Source organism: Caloenas nicobarica, chromosome 4, assembly GCF_036013445.1.
Source record: "Caloenas nicobarica isolate bCalNic1 chromosome 4, bCalNic1.hap1, whole genome shotgun sequence".
Taxonomy (NCBI): Eukaryota; Metazoa; Chordata; class Aves; order Columbiformes; family Columbidae; genus Caloenas; species Caloenas nicobarica.
The window spans coordinates 33,653,412-33,673,696 of record NC_088248.1 but is presented as its reverse complement, the minus strand read 5'-3'; the positions used below and the strand labels follow the sequence as shown (position 1 = coordinate 33,673,696).

The 20,285-nt window shown below is 39.6% G+C and overlaps 1 protein-coding gene across 1 annotated transcript in view; it reads left to right on the top strand.

The window, feature by feature from the left end:
• DCHS2 (dachsous cadherin-related 2) overlaps positions 1 to 20,285 on the top strand; it is a 117,693-nt gene that overhangs the window by 76,418 nt on the left and 20,990 nt on the right. Inside the window, exons 6-13 of the mRNA XM_065634627.1 lie at positions 1,047 to 1,234; positions 1,703 to 1,802; positions 8,071 to 8,225; positions 9,253 to 10,090; positions 11,038 to 11,277; positions 16,319 to 16,453; positions 16,698 to 16,907; positions 18,148 to 19,005. Of these exons, the coding sequence (XP_065490699.1) occupies positions 1,047 to 1,234; positions 1,703 to 1,802; positions 8,071 to 8,225; positions 9,253 to 10,090; positions 11,038 to 11,277; positions 16,319 to 16,453; positions 16,698 to 16,907; positions 18,148 to 19,005 (2,724 nt within the window). The remainder of the gene's footprint in view (positions 1 to 1,046; positions 1,235 to 1,702; positions 1,803 to 8,070; positions 8,226 to 9,252; positions 10,091 to 11,037; positions 11,278 to 16,318; positions 16,454 to 16,697; positions 16,908 to 18,147; positions 19,006 to 20,285) is intronic.

The window sequence follows — 20,285 nt, the reverse complement described above, 5'->3', positions numbered from 1 at the left end:
TCAGCAATAAATAACTTTAAAGGTATATTTGACATGTGACAGTTACAGTGATTTAAAACATTTGTGAAAACTTCTGTAAGTTACATCAAAACTGAGTTCATGTTCATGGCACCACAGAAATCAAATTGGCTGAGAGAATTTTTTTAAGGCACAGCAGTTACTCTGCAGTGAATCGCAAATGCCTTGAGTAATAGATACTCTGTCCAGACAGTACAACACCACAGCACACAGCATGGAGAGCCCAGGGAGGGGAATCCTGCAAGGAACACAGGCACTGTAAATAATCTGGTTTATCAAAATGATACATAGTGAGCAAAGGTCTGCTGTTTAAAATCCCTGTGTCCAGATGTCCCGTCCTCATGAGGAGTGAATAAGCTCTCTGAGAATTTCTCTATATGAGTCTCAAAATAAAACTGTCATTTCAAAGCAGGTTCCTGTTGAGTGCAAACAGAGTGCTAGGAGTTAACCAGGAAGATCTTAAAATAATATGTGGGTTTCTGTGTGAAGGACTTGGGTCAACCACAAATCTATAGTGATATTGAGTATGGTGGAGCAGATGGAGAGGAGGTTGGGTCAGATTTATTCACTGGGTTTACCAGAATGTATAGGAGACATAAGGCTTCCTGATTAATGTACAGACAATGCATTGAGAATTTCCTAATGCAGTGGCGTAATAGAGGCCATGTGTCAGCAGTTAAAACCCTGTGCTCATATATTGTTTGTCCTGAAGTGTGGTGGAGAAAAGGCCAGATGGATTTCTCTGAAAGGTCAGCATGTTGGTTCACGCTATTTTATACCTTTGCTCTGGGGCATCTGCTGTACAGTAAAAGATGTATTGTGCTGCTAAAGTACAAGTGCAAACTGTGATCGACAGAATGTTTCTATGGAATCGAGCTTGGAAAACTCAGGTTTTGATGTCAGCAGTAGGGTGTATCAGAAGATGTGTCATTATTGCATGTTAAATTAACTGTATAATTGCATGTAGTGAGTGCTAGCATATAGTAAATATCTAACTCCCTTTCTCACTCATTTTCTTTGTCCATCAGGTGAAATCATAAACTGGGTTGCACTAGACCATGAAAAACAAGCTCACCACCAGCTGACCGTGCTAGTGACCGACCATGGGTCACCGCGGCTTAACGCCACAGCAGCCGTGTACATCACGGTGAGGGACCTCAATGACAACAGACCCGTCTTCCCTGGGATGGTGCCCGGGCGGGAGCTGCAACTCAAGGTGGGTGCTGCCAGCAGGTGCTGTGCCCTGGGGCAGGAGCCCAAACCCCCACGTGGTGAAGCAGGGATAGTACGGCACTGAAACAGAAACATAACCCATTCTTAATTTAGACTTGGGTATACCAGGGACTTTCGCCACTTAGCAAATGATTACACTTCTCTGACTTGTATACTGTTAGACGTAAAGGATATACGTGTATAATTTTATGTATGCAGTAGAATCTCTTTTAATTTCTGATCTCTGAGTCTGCTGTGCTAAAGATTTTTGAATTAATTATGCAGACCATAACAGAGGATTTCTAGAACTATATTGTTTAACCATTTCCTGAAAAGCTCTTTGCACTGACTGTGAATATTATTGAAATGGAAAGTAGCGCAACAGCTAAACTCATGTTATGGGAAGGAATTTATTTTGTCTCGCTGTTATCCATGTATATTTGCAAATTATTTATAAACTGCTTGATGACAGGTTTTGGAAGGGCAGCCATCAGGGACACTCATTACCACTGTCTTTGCAAAAGACTTTGATTCTGGAAACAACGGTGTTGTATTATATTCAATAGAATCAGGTAAGAATTTAAAGTGTAATTCATAAGACACATTGAAATAACTAGAATTTTAGAGGTACCATGTATACTTATAATATTTTATGTCTGTTTTGTGTCTGTTAGAATCAGGATCGTTTATGTGTCTTTTGAAGTATCTGAGGAGGCACGAGCAGCTACCATCCTCTGTTCCCCCTCTGCTCCATCTTCCCGGGGGTTTGATTTCTTGTGTGGCCAGCCAGAGAGTGTTCAAACAGCACTCAGAAAATATTAGGACTGTGATCTTGTACTGTACAGTTTAGTGTTTCAGTCAGTTTAACATCCTAAAAGAAAGATGATCTCTCTTTTCCCATGACCAATTGAAAATTTTCCTGCTAAAAGAACAGTTCATGACAGTCTGAGACAGGGATCAGAAGGATCAGCAGATAATCTGGGCAAACAATGAGACTTCTGGTTTTTAGTTCATGTTTCACCCTTTCTTTAGCAGTGGGTTAGCCTGACACAGTAGCTGCTTAAAAACACTTCTCTTTAGTTTTCCCCATAATTCCTACACGTACTGGTTCGCTTCTAGGGTATGCTGTAGGATCCAGGTTTGTTTGCAACCAAATAATAGAGCAGTCCCAAATTAGAACATAAGTGGAATGGGACATTAATGCCGACAAGGAATATAGATGGGATCTCGTTTTGCCACACATTACTTGCTATACTTTCACACAAGAGAGAACCCTGTCTGTAACTGGTGAGGAAAATACATCTATTCCTCTTGCTTTAATTTATTATTGGTTCAAAATAGCAAGATGAGACGAGAACATAACTATTTGTTAATGTAATCAGTACATTTTAAGATTAGTATTCGTGGTCTATGGTAATTTGCACATAAAGCATACTGTTTCATCAGAGCAAGAAAATACTTCCAATATTTCCATCTGCTCGGCACGTTTCCTCAGGTGTTCTTTCCTGTGTAGGCAGAGATTAAATATGAACTCAGTTGATTTAAACTTATTACAATTATTTGTCACTGCAGAGTAAAGGACAAAGTACTGCAAAGCTGCATTATTCCTCCGTCTTAAAGAGCAAGGGAATCTGAAGCCTCCTCTTGCCGAGGCTGAAATTACCAAAAGATTCCCATGGATTATGTTATACAATGTCTTTATGTACCCTCTTGACTTCTGAGGGGTAATGGAAGGACTTTAAGATTCATATCCACAAGGGCAAGATAACTAATTCTGCTCCCTTCCACCAAGAGGTGCTTAAAAAAAAAGGAGACATTTAAGAACTTTATTGAAAATTTTGCACTTGAAATATGTGCAGATAATAGAAAACTGTAGGGTGAGTTTATGGCCATACTTTTATTGCCTTAATTTGGATACAAGTGACTGCCTCTTCAGAAGTAATTGGAGAGGATCGTAGACTTCTCATTGTGAATAATAAGATCTTGCACATAATGATACCCCTTAAGAAAAAGGGAATGCATAGAACCCACCCCTTTGTTTGAAGGGTGATCGCCAGGCAACCCGGGAAGTGTTGTTCAGAGGTCTCTGTCTGTCTGTCTGTCTCTATATTTGACTATATCCCCTTCCTTCAAAGAGCACATTGGATTCTCTTACTGGCTTCACTGTAGAGCCCCACAGGGAGTAAGTAAGAGTTCAAATTATAAAAATGGCTAGCAATACAAAATGTGACTGGTCTTGCTAATGCTGTCTCTAGAAAGAACAAAAATATTAAAAACAGCAGCAAAAAAACCACTAAAAAAGCCCTCCCAGACTTGGGACTAGATATTTTCCTGATAAACAAATCCAGAAACAGCTGAGCTTCTCTGATACTAATTCTTGTTGTTGTTGTTGTTAGTTGGCTCACAGCCTTTAAAATCTGGTCTTCTGTTTCATGGTGAAGTTCTTGCCTGGTTTATATTTAAAATAGTCTTTTCTAGTTCTGGGACATTGTTTGGTACTGAAATATGAAGAAGAAATATGATCTGATTTACAGCCCTATTTGTTCAACACGAAGACATCAGGTTAATTGGAGGACTTCATGCAGACCGGTGCTCTTTTCAGCAGTTGAGGGACTGCCATAAGAATAAGAGATATGAGTGTCAGTGTCAGCTGTTCACGTTGTGTCACTGGGTAATTTTCAATATTCTGGAGGCCTTAAAGAAATGCCAAGATAGCAGCAATATATCAAGGGATGTAGGAGGGCTAATGACAATAAAATATGTAAGGAAAAATCTGTGAAAGAACTATGAGATTTACAGAACAGATTAATTTTAGCCTCCAGAGGAAAAGTGTTTTCTTCAAAATGCCCTTCCTTCTTCCCAGAAGAACAAATCCCCCTTAAACATTCATGTGTATGGAAATGCATGATAATATAGCCATACCTCCACTTTTGCATTATCACTGAAAGAGTAACCAAATTCAGAGGGAGGTGAATCTCAGCTATGTTTACTGTCCCTCAGTGATGCTGGCAATTGCATGGTGATTTGCCTGCCCTTCTTTATGATTATTGGTAGGTTACAGTATAGCATTTATAACAAAAATTAGCCTGCATTTATAGTGCGTCATAAACTATTGCTTTACATGTTCAGACTAGCACTGGCAAAGCAGAGGCTTTTATAATTACATTTGGACCAATTCTACTGATACATTAACACTTGACTACCAGAGTGGTAGGAGAAGCCTATTTTATGCTGCTGACACACACGAATTGGCAAGTGTTGCATATGTGTCTGTGGGCGAGTACTTGTTCCCCAGGGTGATTTGCAAGCAGCATGCAGGGAGCATTCCTAGACATGCAGAGGGCTGTGTTTCTGCAGCAACCCCGCGGTGTTCAAGCTCTTCGGGAGCCATGGCGCTGCCTTCCTCTTTCCTGATACCTGAAACAACTTTTCTTTCATCTCAAAGGAGAATGGGATGTCCAAGGCACTAAGTATTGTAAAACTTAGGAAAGATCAGTTCTACAGGAAATTAGGTAAAAATATGTAGCTAACTATCACTGCATACTGAGGTCACGAATATCTGAGAAAACTCTGGTGTTAATTTTCTGTCTGCTTTCTGAGCTATTTGCCTGAATGGCAGTCCCTGCTAGGCCTGAATGTTCTGCTAAAGTTCACAGCCAGATATTGCTGTTCTCAGCTCATCCTTTTTGTCCAAACCTGCAGTTTCTGTGATTATTTTTGAGAGCACAGAGTTGAGAAAGTGCCTGGGCTTTGGAGAACTTAATGATAGCCTGGTCAACAGGTTGGACAATGCAGAAGTGGAAAATTTAAGTGAAAAGGGGTATCTGTTTATTAAAAGGTTAGGGTAGGGTTGCAAGCAAAAAAGAGACTGGGGCCATTAGAGTCTAGTTATCGAGATTTAAGTTTTTTTCTTTTCCATGCTTCATCTGTTCTTCTCAATTTCCTTCTTTCTTATCCATGTCTCTTATACTTTCTTCCTTTTCTCTTCCTACAAAAAGGGACATCTTTTGGGTGTATGATATAAGCAGCAGTTGCCTAATACAGGGGACTGTGATTTTGTGACTTAGGGTGATGAAAGCTGAGCAAAGGTTTCTAGAAGTGCAGGAGGCACAAGCTTTTAGAGCGATGACTGACATGCTCTTTAAGTGTAAAACTTAGAACAGCCTTTTCCCTTATTCCTCACTTTGAACTTCCAAAAGAATGAGGAGGAGGATTTGGAATGTATTTATTATAGAAAGTGAGCAAGCTACCACTCACATCCATGTGCCCTTGGTAACCTTGGGCAAAATATTCAAAAATGATCTGTCTCTTCTCTTGGTACATGTCACCTCCTAAATCAATTGAAAAGCAAAATCTGGCTTTAGGTAGGCTTTTGAAATTCACAAATGGAAGAAATTGCTTTAGCTACAAAATATAGTGTAAAAGTTTGATTAGTGTATCTGTAGATGAAAAGAAATCAATTTAATAAGTTTTTTTTCCTTGAAGTTTTTTTTCTGATTTGGAATCAAATTACTACACTTTGAAGTTGTCCATGAATAAATTAAAAAATAGGCTGATAAAAATACCAGAAAAATAGGAATTTCAATTTTTCTGTCTTCATAGTGCAGTACCAGATAAAAATATAAAAATGAGACACACTTTCAAAATGGAAGTCCCAAGAGGTTCTAGCTTTATACAGTATCTCTTTCCAACATTATCAGACTTTTCAGTGACTTTTATCACCACCAAGACACACAGAAAACTGACCATTTCATGCAATATTTGGATTTTAGTTGAATTGTAGTGTCTAGTGAATAATGTTATTGGTAATTTATTTTCTGATCAGCTCTCTTTATTTTTTTTTTTAAATGTAGATTTTGACCATTCCTTTCTCCTGTCAAATACACTTCAACCCTTCAGAAGCTCTGTGGAGTGACACCTTTTTCTGTTGAACTTAGCTATCTACATTCTGCTACTTGAAACAGAAAAACAAGTGTTGTTCTTTATGCTAAGAGGTACTGACTAAGGAAGCGAGGGTGAATCCTCATAGCCTCCTGCTCAGATTGCAATTATGTACTTGCAATGTTTTTGTTCTCTGATTTTTTTTTTAAACTGTTTTTAAATTTTTTGGTTCAGTTTGGTAACTGTAGCCCCATTTTGGTAGAAAAATTAAGGGAATAGTTTTTGTACACTTCTGTTTACCATTTTTCTTCTTAGCTCTCCCTATCAGTTAATTTAAAAGTCAGTTTTAGCAAAATATATGCATGCAATTCACATTATGTGTTCTGTTTTTCGTATCTCCTCTGCCTCTGGGATTTTGTGTCATGAAACATTATATGGAACAAAATAACATATCTGTGAATGTAGACATGCTGTTGGGACCTAAACCAGGAAAGTAACCAAAACCTGTCTAAGAAAGTAGTAATAGAGCAGCATTAATATTTCGAAACTGTAATGAAAAATGTAGAATGTAGGACTGTCTCATTCAACGTAATTGTCTTTACCTGTTGTTTCCTTTTGTTAGCAATTTCCTTGTTACATTCCAGACTGCAAGAGTCAACCCAGAAGGGATTCATGGAGCATTAGAAACCTATAGACACTCAAAAATAGCAGAACAATATTGGAAAAAACCTCCTATTTATTGATTGTGAAAACTCGTTTTTCTGACTAGCCTGCTCAGTGTTTGTTCAAATTCTAGAAGTGAAAATATTTTACAGTTATAGGTAAGGTAATTGGGTACAAAAATGAACATCTATATGTGCAGCTAACTAATTTACATGTGCAGGTTTAGAGAACATAAACAGCTTCATGCTCACTTAGGTGCCTATGGAAATATAGTTCTTTATGGGTGTTTTATGTACTACATCTGCACTGAATTTATTTTTACCACAGTTTACTATTAAAATAGCAGCCGTTATGCTGCATGACTTCGTTTAACCCACTAGCACACCTTATTAAAAATTCATGTAGAAAAAAAGTTGTTTACATACTGTTTTAAGAGACAAGTAGTTATGACAGATTTGATTTTCCATTTCTAGTAACGTATACCGCGTAGTATTGGAGAGTGGTTTGTATGGCATTCCTTGAAAATGGAGGAGAAATCACAAATAAGCTATTTAATCTTCTGTGGTAGAATTTTTCTTTGCAACTCTCGAATAAGTATAATATGATAACACCATATAATATTACTAGTAGTAATATTAACTAGAACTTGCTTGTTACCAGAATGCACCTAGTCCTTGTTGAAGGATGAAAACATAATTTCCAATATTCATATTTTACTCTGCTACAACTTACTGTAAGATTTTTAGCTATGCCCTGAGTTAGCTCCCAGTTCAGAGCACAGGTAGGACAGGCAGCATCACTAGTTATGCTGTTTTAGGGGTAGATCAGGCTCTGTGCTGACCCATAGTCTATGAGGGACATGAGCCAGCTGTGAGCCCAGCATCACTTATGTGACCCTTCATGCTAGTTCAGAGACTAAGACTTGTTTTTTTTTCTCTGGCTCTGCCTGCCCACTTGTGTTGGAGACAGGAGTAGCAATCCTGGGGTGGCTGCTGCTGCTCTCCTGATGCACACACCATTGATGTGAGCAACATCAGTACAGAAGTGAGCAGTTGATTTCATACTCCAAAACATTTCTCTCTGTAGCTTTCTAAATCCAGAGTAAGTGGTTTATAGTAACCATGTACTTGATGAAGGAAGAAAAGGTGAATCAAATGAGTCAGAGAGGTCCAAATGAGTGCAGCAGGTTCCCTTTCCTTTGGATCTTATTCTTTCTTACTGTTAACTACAATGTTCAGTACTATGGGGGCCAGCTGAAGAGATCTGCAATAACTTAGCCGTTTTTCCCCATGGAAGAGGATATAGGATGCTTCCAGATCGATGCTGTCAGTGGGGAGTTAAGAACAATCCGGTCTCTGTCACATGCTGAGAGATCAGACTACAGAATGATGGTCACAGCCAGGGACCAGGGGATGCCTTCACTTCAAGGACATGCTGCTGTTCACATCCAGGTACTTTTTTATGTTGTACAGATAGAAAAATTATGCTATAAACTTAGTTCATTTGAAAAAGCAATTTGGAGAGAAGCTAGGGAAATAAACTGAAGAATGGAAGAAGTTCAAAATTATAAACACTTTGTCTCATGATAATTTTCTTTAGCCATTTTTCTGTTGAGAGTGGAAGTCAGAAGGTGGACTCGTTTTGATTTGCCAAGAATACACAACAGCATTCTGGGTTATCTTGCAAATAGATGATGTTAGTGCTTTACTAAGAGGTCATTATGAACACTGGAAAAGAAAAGGAAAACATCCAGCTAGGCAGAATGAAAAGCAAGTATCAGGAGGGACTGAAAGTGAGGGAGAAAGAAGCTGGAATATCTTTTAAAGTACTTTTTTTTTTTTTTCTCCACTGTGTTATTCTTTTTTCTAAATTCTGTCTCTGTAACCCGCTGGAAAGATAGCTCATTCCTTTGTGCTGGTTCATGCAGGGCTGCTCTGCATGGGAGTGTGAAATCCAGCGTGTGCGCAGCCAGCCACCTGCTGTTCATCCAGCCGCAGCGGGGCTGCTTTGTCCAGGCCACCTGTGTGCTCCTTCATCACAGGCTGAATGTCACTGAGGCGGCTGTTTTCATCAGCACAAGCTACTTTTTTGTATTTGGCAAATTGCATAATGTATCGTGCTTGCTTTGTCACATCTGTCCCTGTGGTGCTGTCTTATGTAGAAAGACAGTTGAAGTGCTTCAGAGGAGGGGCATAGATAGCAGTGTTCAGGTCTTCTGTCTTTGGGCCCCTGTGATTCAGAGGGCGAGAGGCACTCTTCTGCCTATTTTTTAGTGTGGGAATGAAAGAGTTACGGAATGACTGGTCAAAGGACTATCTGAATTCTTACAGAGGTTTGTTTTCTGTATTTGAAGCAAACTTAGGATAAATATGGTCACGAATAATAAATGATTAAACTCTCAATTAAGGAAAACAATTTTCATCACACTATTCATAATAAAAATGGAGAAACATTGCAGTCTTTGTGTTTTTGTTGCAGGTAATCCCACTTCCCAACAGGACATCTGTCTTCTCTCACAATTTCAAGCACTTTGTCATACCTGAAAATCTGAAACCTGCACAAGTGTTGAATTCTCTGAAGTGGCCTGATAATCATCTCACAACTAAGAGGAAACTGCATTTCAGTATTGCTAAAGATGATGATGTTCATTTTGAAATAGATAGCTTGACAGGAGACCTTTTTCTTTCCAAAGAACTTGACTATGAAACAGCTTCACATTTCCTTTTGCAAGTTATTATAAAGGATTATAATAATAATCCTCCACAAAATAACACTGTCTTCCTAAGTATTGACGTAGAAGATCAGAATGACCATTCTCCATGTTTTCGAGATGACTTCATAGTGATTGGCATAGAGGAAAATGTACCTGTTGGCACTCTGGTTTACACATTCAATGCAAAAGATGGAGATGGCAGTTTTCTGAACAGCAAAATAGAATATTCCCTGGAAATGAGTAACACGGGTAAAAATCCCTTTCTTATTCACCCTTCATATGGCACCTTGACAACAGCATTGCCACTAGACAGGGAGATTACTCGCTCTGTGATCCTTACAGTGTCTGCCACAGACCAGGCAATAAATCTGACTGATCGCAGGCTTGACTCCCTGACTGTGAAAATTGTTATTTTGGATACCAATGACAACAGTCCCAGTTTTACATCTTCACCTCTTTCCTATGTCATGGAGGATGTGGAGGTGGGCTTCCTTGTGCACCGCATAATTGCAAAGGATCCTGATGAGGGAAGAAATGGTCAAGTTACATACCACATTCTTTCAGGCAATGAAAACAAAGCGTTTGTCTTGGATAAAATCACAGGTACTGTAACTTCTCTTCTCTGGAGTTTCTTGTAGTGTGCTTCTCATGTTAATATTTGGGAGGGCATACAACGCAATACTGAAGTACCACATTATGATGATATTCTGCCCAGGTGACTTACTGTCCTCAGGGTTGATTACCTCGGAGAAAGCACCACATGAGCGTGACAGTACTGTGTGCAGTAGGCAAGCTCAGTGAGACTCAGCTCAGAAAGTTCTGCATGACTCTACTGTGTTGTGCAGATGTACTCGATTACCTTCCAATAGCATGTTATGGAATGGGGGAAGAAAGTGTGTGCAGTGAAATACTTCATTCTGATTTTTGCATGGTGTATACTTAAAGCATATGCACACACATACATTGTTATGTGTATATACAAAGAAAGGTGAAGTCAAGATCAAGGCATGTGCATTACAGTGTGGCTGGAACATACTCAGTGGGGACTCAGAGTGCTGATGAATGTAATTCTTCAGCGCTCTGAAACTCTCTGGTTCCTGAATGAGTTCTGTAACTATTATACCATCTGCACACAAGTGCAAAGCTCGTCCTAATAATTGTGATGTTTTCTGGTTCTTATTCTGATTTTGAATCCATTACATGATACAGCTGAATTCCTAATTGCATAACTTATATGCAAAAAAAAGACAAATATTTAATTGAAATAAAGTTAAATAAAGTTTAAAAGTTAAGCTCAAAGTTAAAAAGGAATCTCTGGACTTCACTTGAATATTCCATGAATCACAATTTCCCTTGATGTCAAAATGAGTATTTCTGGGCCAGTTAGCACTCTAAAGGATATCACTAATGATGGTTGACTGAAGTCTGGAAGTCTTGCAGCAGTGGCACAGCATGCACGGTGATGCTACGTTGAAGCTGTGAATGCTGGAACAACTAGGATACTAACCTGGACTAGAATACTTTTTTAATACCTTCTTTCTTTATAATAGGACTCTTAACTACAACCCAGCTTCTGGACCGTGAGATTCAGGAGCGCTACATTTTGACAGTGATGGCTCTTGATGATGGCAGCCCAGCTCTCTCTGCCACGCAGGTTCTAACCATCCTTGTTCTTGATGTGAATGACGAGATCCCAGTATTTCTGAAGCAACTTTACAAGACCGCAGTTCATGAAAACCGAGATCCAGGGGAGTTTGTCGTAAAGGTGGAAGCTGTGGACAGAGATGCAGGTGATTTCTGGCCTTTCACTATTCATTTCTTTGTGGATCATTGTAGACCGATCAAATCTTGCCGCCTGCTGTGCTCGTGTGTACAGCCATTGTACTTTTCCCAAGGTAAGGTATGAGTTTTGAGTCCCAAAACATGGCCGTTAGATCAGACCTTCAACCTTTATTCGGGGCTTGGAGTTATTCTGATTTGTGTGCTGGCCTAGCTTCAACTCTGACTGGTATATTAAATGTAAAATGTGTGCTTGGATGATGCGGAGTAGCTCAGTGTACGCTAGTCTTCATGCGAAGATATACTCTAATTATAAATCAGCAAACAAAGCTCAACTCAGTTAACTTTAATATTTAAACGTTTTGTTGTTCTCAATTGGAGCGTTTAAAATAGTTTTAAAACAGTTCGCTAGGCAAGGGGCCTGGATTTGTAACAGAATCGGCAAATATGCACTAATCTGTTCTGACCAGTGAGCGGCACTGTCATCCCAGATTTTCCAGCTAGTTGAGCTGTGAAGGGATCATGGAAGCCGCTTGGGATTTCAAATATGATTTTACGTACATAAAAATGTTGATGCCTTGCTTTTCAAACATATGCAGAATGGGTGAATAAGGAGGGGTGGTTCACATGCTCTATGAATCACAGTCAAGGACTTATCTTTGTCTTTGCTAAGCAACAAAAAATTCCCTCCAGTTCTCCAGCTACCTTTTCTTTTGAAATATCTAAAATGCATATGATGTTACAGGTAGCCTGTGTGCTGGAGAGAATCTTACCTTCAGCTGTTGTAACATCAAGCAGTTACACAGAGGCTGTGGTCTGCAGTAAAGACAAAATCTGGAAAGAGAATTAAATATGAAGATACTGCTGCAATTGGCCCAAAGTTTCTGTCAGCTCTCTGAATGACTTTATCTTTACCATGGGTTCACTTCCTGCATATCTTTAGAATCGTTTAAGGTTGTGCTTTCAAAAAGTAGGTCTTGTTGGCAAAATCATGTTCTGTATACAGTAAAATTTGCCATTTTAATATAGAGCAAGTATTGGTTACAAAAGGCTTATGTGAGATATGCAGCTCAATAGAGGTGCTATATAGAAGAGCCATTTCTCCACAAATATGTAAAGTATTTAGAAATTAAGAACGTGTGGGTAGCCCTGTCTATGAAAATCTTCATGACATCTGAGCAACATTACAGTCCAGCTCTGTACCTACCTCACTATTCCAAGTATTTTCTTTCCTTTGTGGATCACACTATTAAAAAAAAAAGGCAGAATTTGAAGTAAAACTTTCCAAGATAATAGATAATTAAGTGGGTATTTGCCTGAATACCTCTCCCTCCTTCCCCCATCCCTTATATTTATTTGCTGCACATCTTGTGGGAAATACAGCAGAAGGGAAGTTTTGGGAGCCGTTTGGAGGGAGCGGAGGTGACTTGGCAGGGTGGTGAGGAAGAGCATTCCAAGTGCACTGGGTGGCATGGCGCGCACCTGCTTGCGCGGACACTTTGGGCTGGAGCAGTGGAGCAGTATTGTGGCTGATGGTTCTTTCCTGCTTTTTTTTTTTAGGTACATTTTCCAGTAACCACAGTCCTTCTGTTTGGTCTTTTTCTTACATTTTCATTATTTAGCCCCATATCATATGCATGTTACAGTATCGTTCCAAAAAAATACTGAAGTGATGCTTATAATGTAAAATAGGATTTATATAGGAGTCATATAAATATAATGAAACTCACTTTTGTTACATTTTTGGAACAGAATTTTTGAATAAGATGACTCTACTCGTGATGTTCTTTATTTTTTACATAACATTTTTTACATTGTTTTTATTTGCTCTTTAAACTGCAGTTCACATCCCAGTAATATTTGCATTGTCGCAGTGGAGGACTTTCCTACTTTTTTTTTTTCCACTTCATATGTTCCCCGACTGACCACAGGGAGGAATCATTTTTACTGACAATTGCAGCAATCATCAACTTTTTGTTTTATTTGTCTTTCTACTTCATTCTCTGCAAAGAGGGAAAGCAAGCAGCCATCCACCTTCTTTGTGTCTGAACCAAGCTTTAAACTTGCTTCCAGTTCAAAAAGTCTTTTTTTTTTTTTTTTTTTTTTTTTAAAAATCACTGCTAAAATTTTTGCTTGTAATGATTTTCCTTCCATGTGGATATCCATGAAGCTTCTTGTTTGGCAGACTCCCTCCAGCACATTACAAGAGCTGCACTTACTGCATCTCTCTGTTGCCTTGCTTTCTCAAAGTCCTCTTACATGGTGGGAGCTCTCCACCCGCCCCAAGGCCGACATCTGACAGTGCAGTGCAAGTAAATAAAAGTGTAAAGACACATGTAATATAAATAAATGGTGGGAACAAGTGCACAAGAAAGCAGATACCTGCGGCGTATTTAATATGGGTCAGGGGTCTGCCTTGAGATGTGTCTTGGCAGAAGCTCTGAATGAACTGAACTAGCAGTGGTCAAGGTCTGCTTTTAGGCTGATGTGCGTGTCTGTGGTTCAGCAGTTATGTCTGGAGCTGCAGGAGAAAACTCTCAGAAAGTTAATAGGGACCACTGACTCAGAGTTATGAGACAGGGCTTACTGCCATTCACTAGGCATTTTGTCTTGCTCATATTCTTGGGTTATCTTGGTCTTAGCAACACTAGTATTACAAAAATGAGACTTGAGCCTAGATTTGGGACAGGGGAGCATCTGTTCCCATTGCTTCTTTGCCAGTGTTGGCAGTAGACATGTTCATCATGTAATGCCATGCCTGCTGCCTCAGAGAAGCCGTGGCAGCACCTGGGAGGGCCGGGGCTGCCGGTCCTGCGGCAGAGACAGGAGAAAGGGGCGGAAGCTTTTCCCTGGCTGCAGCTCAGGTAGCAGACACCCATCCTGCTGTTTGGTCTGCAGGGGAAGGGTCCCTTCCACGTGCCTGTGGAAAGGAAGGGACTTAGCTCCTCTTCCAGCCCATAATGCACAGGAGAAAGAGTTTCTCATTTCAGTTTGTAATTTCAGCACCCTAAATGTGATTAGCACTACTGAATAATTAACCAACAGGATGGATCAAGTGAAAATGCGTCAGCTGCTGTACCTGATGAATGCATAGGTTCATCATGCTTCTCTTGGCCAGGGTGCGCAACTTTCTCCTGCTGCTAGGTGTGTGCTCCTAGCAGCTGAATATGAGCAAGGAGGCAGTAAGTACTTGGGAAATAAATGTAATTAAAGTGTGACATATCTATGTGCTTTAAGGGTTAAAAGTTTTAATTTCAATAATGTGTGAATAGTCAACTTGGCTGGCACCCATATGGCTTTTCAGCACTATTTGTGAATAATGTCCATTGTGAAATCTGCCAGTGAAGGTGCTGGGTTGAAGCAGTTCAGTTGCAGGAGACCAAAGGCTAATAGTTACTGTCAACCCTGTGGTGTCATGGGTCTTTTTTTATATCTGTAGCATACTGGTAATTAAGGATAGATAAACGCAGACAGAGCTGTGAATACTTTTTAAAATGTAGTTGAATGGTATCAAATATGGACAGATAAGATAGTGTATGTTGGTAGCCTTAATTTCAAGACATTCTCTTTGATTATCTTTACTGCTGTGATTTTTCTTCCTTCTTCTGGAAAGCTGTAAGGATTTCTGTAATTCATTTTCCTTGTGCATTGTACCAATATGTCTATCCTTTGACTCAGTTTAGGTGCAAATGCCTTTACAGTAATAATTATTTTAATCAAATATCAGGAGTTGTCAACTATTTAGTGAAGCTGTTCAAAGGCAAACAAAGGAAGTCACGGGCGGTAAAAACTGTAGACTCTGTTTCTTCTCTTGAACTGGTGTTTTCCCACCAACTCCACTGCAGATTGTCCGGTTTGCTACTGCAGCAGATGAGAACAGGCAGGCAGTGTTTAACTCTGAACAGCAGTTTTAGTATGACTAGGAGTACTGGAGCTTTCCAGGTGCACTGACTGTCCCTATGCTACTAAAAGACTGATTGTTGGTTGAAAAAACACAGAATGCTTAAATGAAACTTAAAAAAATAGGAAAAAAAAAAAAGCTTAATAGTACAAGCCCTTCAAGTATGATGTAGGATAAAACTCATTAAAGTTAGTAATATGAATGTGGTGGAGATGACATTTTACTTCCCTAAGGAGGTGCTGAAACCAGAAAAAATGTGAAAGAAATTATAACCATGATAGGTAAGAACGTGGACTAACATTTCTTGTTCAACTCAGACAAGCAACTTTGAAATAAAGGTTTTTAAAGGTCTGTACAGTTTTAGCCTACTATTTTCTACAGAAAGACAGGAAGACTAATATTCCTGTACTGTATAGAGGTGATAGGTCTAATTAGGTACAGGATGGAATTTGCATTCAGAAAAATTTTGAGGGAGGGAAAATCTTCGGCCTTCCTTCTTGGAAATCTTGCACGACTTTATAAAACCAAGCAGTATCTTTTCAGGGACTGGCTACAAGTGAGAGCTATCTAAAAGGCCTGAGATGTGCTCTGGGAATGTTCAGCAAATTGGCTTTTCTGTTGAAGACAACTAGGAGATACCTACCCTGTGTGTCTTGATGGGACTTAGGCAGCTGCCTGCTCAGCATTACAAATATTTAGAACTGGTGAGCATGCCAAGAAGTGGATATTTTCTCTGAATACTTATACTATTCAGTGTTGTACTGTACACAGATACTTGCATTGGCTCCCAGTACTCTGCCTGACAGCCTGTTGAGAAATAAACTGACTGCCTCAGGGAGAGCAGAAGACAAATGCATGGATTCCACAGTCTAAGTTAATGCTTTCTTGCACCATGTTGATGTGTCAGCTTGTTTGGAGACACGCCCTGAGTGTCAAGAAACGTCGCTGGAGTCACTTGGAGTGGCTGGAAAACTTAGGCACAAAGCAACAGCTGGGCAAGACTTTTGTGCTAATGATGAAGCAGTTACTCTCTGCATTAAAAAGAATTATTTCATCCATAACCCATTTCCTGGGGTGGTGGGGAGAAGACAAGAGACCTGAATGTGAGGAGAGTGGCTGTGTTTTACTAAGACTTCCATTTTGCTTTTAAGGACTGAATTCCTTGCTTCGGTATGAAATTTTACCAGGAACTGGGTATGAGAAATTCAGGATGAACTCAGACAGTGGAGAAGTTGTAACAACTGCATCGTTGGACAGGGAAACCCAGGACATTTTCAGTATTAAAGGTAACAGTATGAAATAGCTATGAGTGCCTGTAAAATGTGAAGTGAGAATGGGTGTGATGTTACTATCAGCCTTAGCTTTTTTAATGCCATCTGAATTAGATGGAAGTAGTAAGATTTTCAGGAACAGAAGAGCATGTGCTTTTTGCATAGCAGAAATAACTCTACTATTCTGATATAACTAAGAAGTATCCATCGTTGCACCTACAACTGTTGTATAAAATTTACTTTCTTTTTTTAATTGTAGTTTTGGTTCGAGATAGTGGAGCCCCATCACTGTCAAGCACGGTGACAGTTATCTGCAAAGTGCTGGATGAAAATGATCACTCTCCCATGTTTCTTCTTCCCACCTCTGAGATCCATATTCCAGAGAACCAACTGCCGTCTATTGTTTACATTACTCAAGCTGTGGATATGGATGCTGGTGATAACGGAGCCCTAAGATACAAAATAATTAGTACGTTACACTCCATTTTTATTAGTATAGATCAGGAAGTACATAAACAGCAGTATCCAGGTTTTAGACTAGCCTTGTTTTTACCAGGCCTCTCTAGTTGCTGTCTTGTTCACATGCTTCTTTCATGTCGAAAAAAAAAATCTTTCATCCCTTTGTCAGCATTAATAAGTACTTTCCAGGCATACTTTCAGTCTGCTTTCTGGATTCGAAGTAGTACAGAAAAGAAAAACAAAAAACTACCAGTACTGGAAGGAGGCATTCATTATAAAGGCATAATTTTGTTCCTTTTTGTTATATTTGTGGAAATTCTGAATGTGCATATACCCTTGCAAATAAGTACAAGAATTAATCTAATTTTATTTACTTAATTGTATTTATTCAATTTTATTTCATGAGAGCTTCTTTCACCCAGCAATTAGTAATGTCATATTTGGTTTTCATATTGCCAGACTCTCCCTGTGTCTACTATGCCAATGTAAGCTCCACAGCTGTTCAAAGCCTCCTGTAATATCTTTGCACAAATACAAGTATGCTGTGCTTACTTTGGTTTGTGGCTCTCAGCAATAGCTCAAATGTAGGCAGATAGCTACTGTGGTAACAGCCAACACATTTTTCTTTGAGCAGTTATGAATACCTTTATGTTTTCTTGGTGTTAATTTCATGATCTTTTATGATCTTTAATTTAAGTGCCTTTGGTCTTTCTACATGTTGTAAAGTATGTATGCCATTCATTGTTACTAAAAATGCTGACTCTTCTGTCAACTGCTTCATATTTACCTCCTCCCTCCCCACACCCACCAATGTAGACCTTGCACAACTATACACTTCCAAGAGACAAGATTGTAGAAGAGAACAAGGAACAAGTAATTACAGTTATCAGCAATGCTTTATAGATTTCTGGAATTTGTAACTAAGGTTGGGAAGAGGTCAGTTGTGCAGCAGCGTAGTTGCAGGAGATTTTATAAGGTGTGCTGCTTTGGGAAAAAAGACATGCATTTGGCAAAATAGCCACTCTGTAAATTGATATGACATTCTGTATTTACTGTCATTGCCACCCACTGATTTAAATGAAATGCAGATTTTAATTTGTATAAGATGAATAAAATATGCAAAAGGCACATAAGCGCACCAGCTGTACGAGCAATTGGATCATGTTATTGCAATTAACATATTGGTATTCGCAAGGGATTATTTTTTCAAAAGCAATTGTTTGTTATATTTTTTTTTATATGTTTGAAAGGTGGAAATGTTGGAGAGTACTTCACACTAAATAACACTTCAGGAAAACTGCTGGTCACTCGTAGCTTAGACAGAGAAGATGTCAGCAATTTCACTCTTGTAATTGAGTGCCGTGACCTAGGCAGCCCCTCGAGAAGCTCCACTGCACAGCTCTATCTAACAGTCTTGGATGAAAATGACCACAACCCGTTGTTTGCAAAGACCCAGTATCAAATCTCTGTAAGAGAAGACCTTGAGGAAGGCTCAGCCATCCTGGACCTCTTTGCTTCTGATGAAGATGATGGCCTGAATGGTGAAGTTACATACTCCCTAATTGATGACACCTTCGGAGCGTTTGCTATTGACAGCGTAACGGGATCTATAGTTACTACAAAGGCACTGGACCGGGAGACCAAGTCCCAGTACACATTTAGGGCTGTGGCTAGTGACTCTAGCACTCATTTGCCAAGGAGCACCACTGTCAGGGTTGTGGTGCATGTTGATGATGTCAATGACAATGATCCCATCTTTTTGCAGAATCCTATCAGGGCCTTTGTGCCCGCTGAAACCACTGTGAATGAGACAGTAGCCACTGTGAGAGCAGAGGATGTGGATCTGGGGCCAAATGGAGCTGTTGTTTTTAGTTTGATGTCAGCAGAAACTGTATTTCAGATGGACGTGAAGACAGGTGACATCATTCTTCAGGAGCCCTTGGCTTCCAAGGACTTCAGTACCCGGCTGCTAGTAATGGCTTCAGATCAAGGTATCCCACCTCGAACAGCCACAGCTATGGTTGTTATCTTTACCGAGGAGCAAGAGGAGGAGATTTCATTCAGCCAGAGCCTGTATGAAGCAAGCGTGCCTGAGAACAGCGCAGCAGGTGGGCATCAAATCCCAATTTGTGTTCTTGCAATTGCCAGTCATCTCCCTTCCTTTTGGAATGGTAATTGTAATGAGTAGTATAATGAATAGTATAGGGAAACCTTGTCCCTGTGCAGCAGAAGGGAAAAGTTAATTTGGATGAAGCAAATACCTACCCATCTGCCCTTTTCCAGTGCACCAGAGTGAAAAAGTAGCATGCTCTGTTAGTTGGAGACATCGGCTGGCTCTTGAGTTTGCTGCCCACATACAACAGTGTTGCTCACATTAAACAGACAAGTCCTTTGTCAAAGGTAGTGCGTTTCCATCACTCAGCCTGGGACACCCTGAGCACTTCTTGCAAAATTACTTCAAAGATGGGTGGAAAGTGTTTACTCATCATTTCATTTGTCAACACACACCAGCTCAGATTAGTGGTGCAACATGACATTTCTTGTTTTTGCAAAACCCTTCATGAACGGAAGTAGCTTTGAGAGATAGTCTAAAACCTTACTGAAGTTTTGGACTTTGCAGAAGAAGGAGAATAGAGGGTAGCGTGGGATGAAGGGGTGAGAAGTTTCAGAGGCTGTGGTATGTTGTCACTTGGATGGGCTTCTGCAGTGTATCTCTAGGCAGAGCGTGTGCTACTGAATGATACTTGTAGACAAACCAGCTTAATCACACGGTGCTTTCAGATTTATTTATTTTTGTTGTGTATAATGATGAGAATTACTGCTCTAATATTTATCATGCAGAGAATATTTGTAGTTATGCCTCCTGCCACTTCAATACAGTAAGTACCTTTTCCTGCTCCAGGGGATAGGTTCATTCATCCTAATGAGAGCAGAAGGGAGTGCCTTCCACATTTTTCTGCCCACAAATCTGCTGTACAATTGACCAGTCATATTTAGAGATCTGACCTGTACTGTATTCTTGATTCAAACACAGCCTTGTGAGGTTCACCTCGAACAAGTAATTTATCCTCTTTATAGTTCAAATTTCAGTAAAATGAAAGCAGTATTCCTTTGTATCCTAAGGGTATTGTGAGACTAGTGAATTCTTAGATCTTGAGTAGCAGCCCATGTATTTGATTAGGAATCAGTAAAACAGAAATGTGTTAATAATTTTGGAAAACAAATCAATATTCTTGGATAATTACAAACAGAATAGAGAACTAAGGGAGAAGATGGCTGTTGTGGTAATTACTGCTGTGATTGCTCAGCTGTTCCTTTCTCTCTGCCTAGTCAGGACTACACACCAAAGTTTTGGCTTAAGATAAAGATGGTGCTGTGAGTATTACTG